General features: G+C 45.0%; 1 protein-coding gene across 3 annotated transcripts; it reads right to left on the minus strand.

Annotated features, from left to right (window-relative positions):
• Nucleotides 1–669: 669 nt before the first annotated feature.
• Nucleotides 670–7,019, minus strand: GPR85 (G protein-coupled receptor 85). Of its 3 annotated transcripts, none has more exons than XM_084506465.1 (2): nucleotides 6,277–7,019; nucleotides 670–4,666 (listed from the first exon to the last, which is right to left on the minus strand). In XM_084506465.1, the coding sequence occupies exon 2, from the start codon at nucleotides 4,489–4,491 to the stop codon at nucleotides 3,379–3,381; it is 1,113 nt and encodes a 370-aa protein (XP_084362591.1). In that variant the 5' UTR covers nucleotides 4,492–4,666; nucleotides 6,277–7,019; the 3' UTR covers nucleotides 670–3,378. The 3 variants fall into 3 exon arrangements, with proteins under 3 accessions (XP_084362591.1, XP_084362593.1, XP_084362592.1); XM_084506467.1 differs by lacking the exon at nucleotides 6,277–7,019 and adding an exon at nucleotides 6,004–6,128; XM_084506466.1 differs by lacking the exon at nucleotides 6,277–7,019 and adding an exon at nucleotides 5,778–5,840.
• Between the last annotated feature and the right edge of the window lie 655 nt (nucleotides 7,020–7,674).

A 7,674-nucleotide genomic window follows, 5' to 3' on the forward strand; every position in this document is an offset into this window, starting at 1 on the left:
GCTGACAGTCTTTTCTCGAGGACACCTGTTCTTACTCTTTTTCTTCTTACCCAGGAAAATTAAAACAACTAGCATCACATAACCCATGAGCATCAAAGATCAACGCAGACATAAAACACTGATATTCTTTGCTATTCTGAAACAGAAGAGTAACCCACCAGCCCTGCATAAGCTTTGTCACCAATTTCACTCCTGTACTAAAATGAGAGCAGAGAGCTTTTCATTCTGTGACACAACCGTGTACTGAGCTGGAAGGAACCTTCTTGCTCTTTGGAATTTATCCCCCAATGCATGAGGTTTGATGTGCTGACTAGGATCAAATGGCACCTGTGGCAGAACCTGCAAGCACTGCTTTACTTCATGTCTACATGTAATGAACCTCTCTAAGGTACCGGACATCCTGCGCCAGTGAGTTCCACTGAGTAATAACTTTGCATGGCATGTTACTTCACATGTTGGCTTTTAACTTCACTGCACATTCCCTTGTTCTTTTAACACTGGAGAGAATAAAAGGAATTACATCTGTCACAAGACTTCTTAATGGAACAAGTATAAAAATTCACTTAAGAAAGAGAAAGTCTTCCCCTGTCAGGTAGCAATACACTCATGTATTTTTCAGTTAGTCAAAGGAATTATGTTCATATCAAAAGAAAAACATTTAGCAAAATATTTGCTTTCAGACTTGTTTACTGTTTATTATTTTAATTTACATCAGTTACTGCTTGCAAAACTTCCAGGGAAATAATTTTAAATTGTTTTTTCCTTTTCCCACTGCATAGTAAATACAGCCTTCTTAGTATTTCAGAAGCATAGTACTATAGAAACGTGAGGGCCTGCTTCTGCTCCAAATGAAGTGAATGGGAAAACACCAACTGACTTTATTAGGAGCTAGGCCAGGCCCCAAATTTGCAGCTTGTGAAATTTCAGAGTTGAAAATTTTCTGGCTAATCCTCAGAACCGACTACTTCTACAACTATAACACTATTTACAACTTTATTTATATGTACTTCTTTATTACAATATGTAATATCAATGTTCCTTGTAAAGGTTACTATTTTATAGAAATTAGACTGAAGTTATTGCCAATCAACCTTTTAATAAACTTAAGTGGGATAACTTTCAGAATTTTTCTCAAAGTACGATTCAGTTTTTATGCACTCCTGCTATCTTTGACAATTGCTTAACTACCTTAATTTCCAAGCCTTTTCCGGTGTAGTAAAAAAAGTCCTTTTGGTGGAAGTTTATTGGTCCCGTTTCAAATTATGTTCTGAAACATCCTTGTACTGATGAGGACTCGGTATTTCAGCAAGTTTTCTGTTTCAACACAGTATATTAAGCCATGCCTCTCAACCAATCAACCTCAGTATAAAAGTGTAAGTGAGGTCAAACAGATTGCTCACTAAATCTTTGATCAAGTTGTCTGATCACATATAGACACAACTCTCTGAATTGTTGCATATGTTGTATAATGTTATCATACAAATTTAAGCATTTCCATTATTGACTGCTGCTCGTGTATGTATATATTAACTTGCTGGTCATAAAACTACAACAAAGAACAAGATACACCAATACTGAATTAAGACCTCTAGTCTTGTCTCTCCAAAAAAATTAAGAAAAAAATCAATGTTCTTTACGATCGACTGACTCATGATGTTGTGCTTCAAATATACACATTTTCCAAAATTAAACCGTGAAGTTAATGTCAAATACTGTGTTGTAACTTTAAATATAACTGACATATTAGAACAGATAGATGGGTAATTATGATAAACTACACAATAGTGCTACTGTAGATAATATCATTTATCAATCCTGTGGTCCCCATCATTCATGCATTTACAGTTTGGGAATACAGTGACTGCAAAGGATAATAATTCATAATGGCTACATTCTCAGTACTTCATGCTAGCTCACTAGACAAAATAAAAAAGGTTAATTGTATAACTGGAAAAATGTAAAATTTTATTCCAAGAAAATTAACAAGCTACACAGGTAAATTTTGGCAAATGCAACTTTATATTGAAATCCACACATCTGTATCTTAAAGAAGGAAAGACTCACAGACTCTAATGTATTTCTAAAATACTAAGAAATCATATTATATGCTTTCACAAGTTAAAACTTAAATAATTTAAAACAACCAATACACCAAAATGTGCAGAAAATATAAACAAGACTGTGCCTTCAGTAGAATAAATGCTTCACAAATTGTGCAAGATATCATACTAAGGCTGCGGTCTCCCCATGACAGCTGTCTTAAAATATAAACATACATCAACTGCCTGTGTTTCTCAGAACAAACTAGAAAGGGCGGCACACCTAGAAAAAAATCATATCATCCCAGTGATGTGCATACTGATTTTGGGAACCATTGGAGTAAAAAGGAAAAAAGAGGACTAAGTGATCTCTCATGCACTCCCAAATGACTGACCAGAGTTACTGATTCAATTTTCCTTGCTTATTTGCTTCAATGCTAAACAAAATGGAAGATACTAGATAACCCTTTAAGGCAACATGTGTTTATTCTGTATAATTATAACTGTTCAATTATGACTGGATATTATCATTAACGTTGCCTAACAGACTGATATCTAGCTTTTTAAAAAATATAAATAAGAGTCTATTAAACTTTATACCAAATCAGCAAAACCCACAGAATACAGTTAAATGTTAGTAATTTCACCGTTAAGGAAAATGGTATTTAGAAAGAGTAATATATTTGGGAAAAAAGAAAAAAGGAAAAAAAAAAAAAGAAAGGAAAAAAAAAAAAAGGAAAGTCTAAATCCGAACAAAAATACTGCTTTGGAATGCTCCCCAAAACTTACTCACAAGGCAAACAGATTTGTAAGTGTGATAATCCAATAATGCATGGCACATCTTTAATCAGTTACAGTACTTGAGTCCCCAGTTTTCAGTCTTTGCAAAACAATAATTGTATGAAATGTTTTAAAGGTCTTCAGATGTCTAAAATTAGTTTTATCAACACATTAACCTCATATCAACTTAATTTATTAAGATGTCCAATGCTAATCTTTTTGATGGTCTTATTTTATGTAGTGATATACACAGCATTTAGCACTGATACTTAGCACCTGCTACTTTCATAATCTAGATTTCAACCACATAAAGGAATTCAGGGCAGTAGTTCAGTCCTTTGTTCTTAATTACAAACCTTCAGCAGTGGTCAGCAGGAACATGTTTAGGTTTAAAATAGGATTAGAGGTGAGCTATTGCAAAGACTGCAGAATGTTGCCCAAATCCTTACAACTGCTGACATCCCATTCTTGATTTTCTTCTCAAGACATGGCTACAGGCCACAATTGCTTAGCAGAGAATGGTAGTGTTTCACAAGGCTAAAGATTTACAGATGCTCCCTCATATAACACAGTAAGGTTCCCTTGGTAACCTGGATTTTCTGCAGTAAAGAAGGGTTGTGCTGAAACAGCGCCTCAGCTCCCTGTTGGAGAAAATGCAGACAAAAGGATTGATTCCAGCTTGGGCAAAACTCATCCAGACAGCGGCCGTTAGAAATCCCCCTGGTACTACAGGCCCTCTTGCGAAAACTCTCCAGTAACAGGCTACCAAATAGGGACCCCACAAGGTCAGAAAGAGGAATGTCATGATGTAGAACATTCTGCTGATTCTCTTCTCCATTTTGAACTCGTCTAAAACCAGTAGCCTTCTCCTGCCTGTGGTGTTCGCGTTTTGCCTGATTCCCAACAAGGTTGGCGGTGTGGGACCCCTTCCAAATCCAGCCAGCCAATTAGCAGCCGCTTGACCGCTCGCTCCAGGACCATGGAAAGTCCAGTTCTGGCTCACTGCTGCAACAAACTGGACTGGCTTCATTTTCCTGCGGTCGTGAACAAAAAATATCAGCTTGAGGTAGACAAGCTGTGTGGCTAGGAGGATGAGGGCAAGAAGAAGCATAAATCCCAAAGAATCATTAGCCCTGAAGGAACGATGCTGGAAAGTGCATTGGTCTTCCTCCCTAATGAACGAGTAGGTGCCCACATCTAAAACTGGGGGGAAAGCCATGGCTACAGAGAGGGTCCACACCATACAGATAACGGCCAAACAAGTCCAGAAGGTCAGCCTTTTCGTATAAAAACGGTGGTGGGCAATAGCTAGGTATCTGGTGACGCTTATGCAGAACAACATGAAAGCAGTGTGAAAGCAGGACAAAACCCCCAAAAAGGCAATCACTTTGCAAGTAAGAGTCCCATACGTCCAAGTAGAGCCATTTTTTACAGAGGTGAAAACAAATGGGAAACAAATTGCAGATCTGAGGATATCTGAGCAGCAAAGATCCAACAGGAAGTAGTAAGGAGCTCTATGCAAGGTCTTATCTTTGACTAGCAAAATGGAGATCAGAAGGTTACCCACCACACTGACTCCTATTATGAAACCCAGTGAAGTCAGTTTCAGAAAAGCTGTTAAAGGAGAGAGATTTTGTAAAATGTTGTCAGCTGCATGGCTGTAGTTCGCCATAGATGGATGGATGATATGTATATTGCCTCAGTCAAGTCTCATGATCTATATATAAGAACAAGGAAAAAATAGATCCATACATCTTACTGAAAATGTAATCCACAAACAGAACTGATCTGGTGTCTAGTCATACAGTACATCCTCTTCTTTCTGATTTGTCATGCCATCAAAATATCTGAAAAAAAATCGAGCTATCAGTTCTTAAGTTAACAAGAAATGATGTCAGAAAGTGCTAACAAAGATGTTAATTTATGGAGAAGCAAATGAAGTTGTAAATTTGAGTACTATTGTTTGTTTTCAAAAATCCCGAGGCATTTTTTTTTTTTTGTACTTACTGTTTAGCATGTTTGATTATTGGCATTTCACAGATTTGGCTCGTTACAGTTTCAGAACTGACCAGTGCCCCTTATATTCGGCAGCATATATAATTTTACAGTTAAAGCCTCAGAGATTTTATGAATCAAAAAGATTCCTAGTTTGCTAGCCCAAGAGTTAATCACTGACATCTTTTTAAAAATCCCCAAAGGCTGCTGATATTTTGACATTACCTATATTTATTTTATGGCTACAGTATTTGTCAATGTTTTAGAGGCAGCTGCTGTGTTGATACGGATCACACCCAAAGAAACCCTGCAGAATTTATGTTTTTTAACCCAAGTCACCAAAGCACATTAATCACACTGTGTTGGTTCATGCACATTGTAAGAGAAACAGTATTCATTATTCCCCTCCCTTCCTCCTATAAGCCATAATTTTATCATTTAGGCTTCCAAATAAACAGGTATGCCAGACAGGCGATAGCACTATGCTTTAGGGTCCCCCCCCCCCCCCCGCTTTAATGCAAATCTTTAGAGCCTCAACATAATTCAGAATAAGCAACGCTCGATGTAAATACTGAGAAAAAACAGGCAACACACCCAAGATACAATGCCCATCCTTTCAGGAGGGCTGGTTTTGGTTATGCTTAAATAAACATATAATAGATTGATTTATTTTTTTTTAATTTTTTTTTAGCTAATTAGGGCTCCGCGATTCCCACTAATCCTCCCGGTGAAGCTCACCGGAATACCATTTCGTGCAATAAAATAAAATACATTAAAGAACTGTCTGCTGCTGTTGTTTTTATTATTATTATTATTATTATTATTCCCCCTCCCTCCGGAGCCAGGGACGGGAGCCACAGCAGGCATGATCAGGCTCCTTCGCTCCCCACCCCGAGCGTTTCCACCTCGGGTGTGCACAAAGGATATTCCCACTGAACCCCAGCAAAACCCTGCCATTCTTACCGTCCACAAAAGAGCCTGATTGCTGCTGTGTAAACAGAGGCTGATCAGATCATGGCATCGTTTTAAAACCATGAAATCAGGCTCCCCCTCCCCCCCACCCCCCCACCTTCCTCCCCCCCCCCCCCCTTTGCCGCTTCCCCCTCCTCTGTGGAGCCGTCCCCGCCGCCCGGGCGGCCCTGCCTCCCCTCGCCCCCACCCCACGAAGCCCCACGCACCCCACACGCACCCCACAGACGCCGGCACCCCCCGGGGAAGGGCCGCCCGCCACCCGCGGCCATGCCGGGCAGGGCTGCGCCGCGCCGCCCGGGTGCCGCCGCCTGGCAGCCGCAGCTGCCGGCGCCCTGCGGGAGCCCCCCGCGGCGGGGAGCCGGGGCTTTGTCTGCGGGCTTCGGCTCTCAGCGCCCCCCCGGACCCCATCGCCGAGCCGGGGGGGGTCCCCGCACCTGCGGCTGCGGCAGCCCCGGCTCCCCAGCCCCTGCCCTCCTCCTCCTCCTCCTACCTGTTGGTGCCGGCGGTGCCCACATGCCACAGCTGCTCCTCCAGCGCTGCTTTATCCTTTTTTTTTTTTTTTTTTTTTTTTTTTCTAAGCCCCTTTTCGCTTTCCTCCGCCGCGTTCCGTTCTTCTCTCCCTCATTCCTGTAGGGTTATTATTATTTATTTTTCCTTTTTTTTTTTTTTTTTTTTTTTTTTTTCGCCTCGGTACCTCGCCTGAGGATCCAGTCAGCGGCTCGGCCGGCGCATGCCCGCTGCGCCTCCTCCCTGCGCGCCGAGCCCCGTCCTCCCTCCCGTGTCGCAGCGGCTCGGGCTCCCCCCGGCCCTTGGCGGCGGCCCCGGCCGAGGGCAGGGCGGCCTCAGCGGCGGCTGCTCCCTCGCCGGGGGCCGGGCAGCCCCCGTGGCGGCTGCTCTGTCCCCGCCGAGGGGATGGCGGCCCCCCCGGCAGCAGCAGCAGCCGCCGCCTCAGCGCGGGGAAGGCGGCAGCGCGTCCCCATCGCGATGCATAGCCCGGCTGGATTTATCGCCGAGGGAAGCAGGAGTGGGGGAGGAAGCGGGTCCTGCGCTCCTTGTTTGTGCCGATGAACTCCCCCCCGCTCCCTCCCCTTGTGCTGAAAACAGGGGGGGGGCGAGGGAGCGCCCCCTTCCCTCTGCTATCCCCTGCGGCGGCGGGGAGAATGGGGAAGGGAGGGGGGCTCCCGGAGAAAGCGCCCGGGCTGCGGGGCCGCTAGGACACCGCACCTTCCCCCTGCCTCCCCCGCTGCCCCCCCGGCAGCCGGCGGCACGGCGGCGCTGGCAGCGTGCAGGCACGGCCGGCGCAGGGCTGCTGGCAGCGCTGCATGGCGGCGGGGCTGAATGCTAATGGCAGCCTGCTCCGGCCGGGGCGCGGCACCCCCGCTGTGAGGGAGCGGGGAGAGGCGAGGGGACGGGGTGGGTCGCCGTCCCCCGAGAGGGCACCCTTCAGCCCGGCCATCCCCCCCAGATGACACCCTTTGGTCCAGCCGTACCCCCAAAATGGCACCCTTCGGGGGGAACCGAGGTGGGCATGGCGGGAGGCGACCCATGGCTTAGCTGCTGTGGGAGCCTGGCTGCCCGCTGCCACTCGCAGAGGGTATAAAACCTGGGGAAGAAGCAGAGGGTTTGGTGAAAAGACTTGACAGAGCGTGGCCCTCAGCCCTTCGGCCTCTTGAGGCTTTGTAGAAGTTTAGCCAAGACAAGCGGGCATGCCAAGAGGTGCCCCAAAAGGCTTAGAGGAGAACAAGATATTCCAGGGTGGAAGGAGGCTTGGGTTCTGAGGAACTGCTTCACAGGGAGCCTCCACTCGACCCAAAACAAGTCCTTCTGGAGAATGGGGTTGATTCAAACTGTGTGGCGCATCTTTGGGATCACCGATAGACTAACTGGC

Source organism: Aythya ferina, assembly GCF_964211825.1.
Source record: "Aythya ferina genome assembly, chromosome: 1".
NCBI lineage: Eukaryota > Metazoa > Chordata > Aves > Anseriformes > Anatidae > Aythya > Aythya ferina.

Coding starts and splice junctions, on each gene's coding strand:
- GPR85 (XM_084506465.1), bottom strand. CDS start 4,491: ATGGCGAACTACAGCCATGCAGCTGACAACATTTTACAAAATCTCTCT.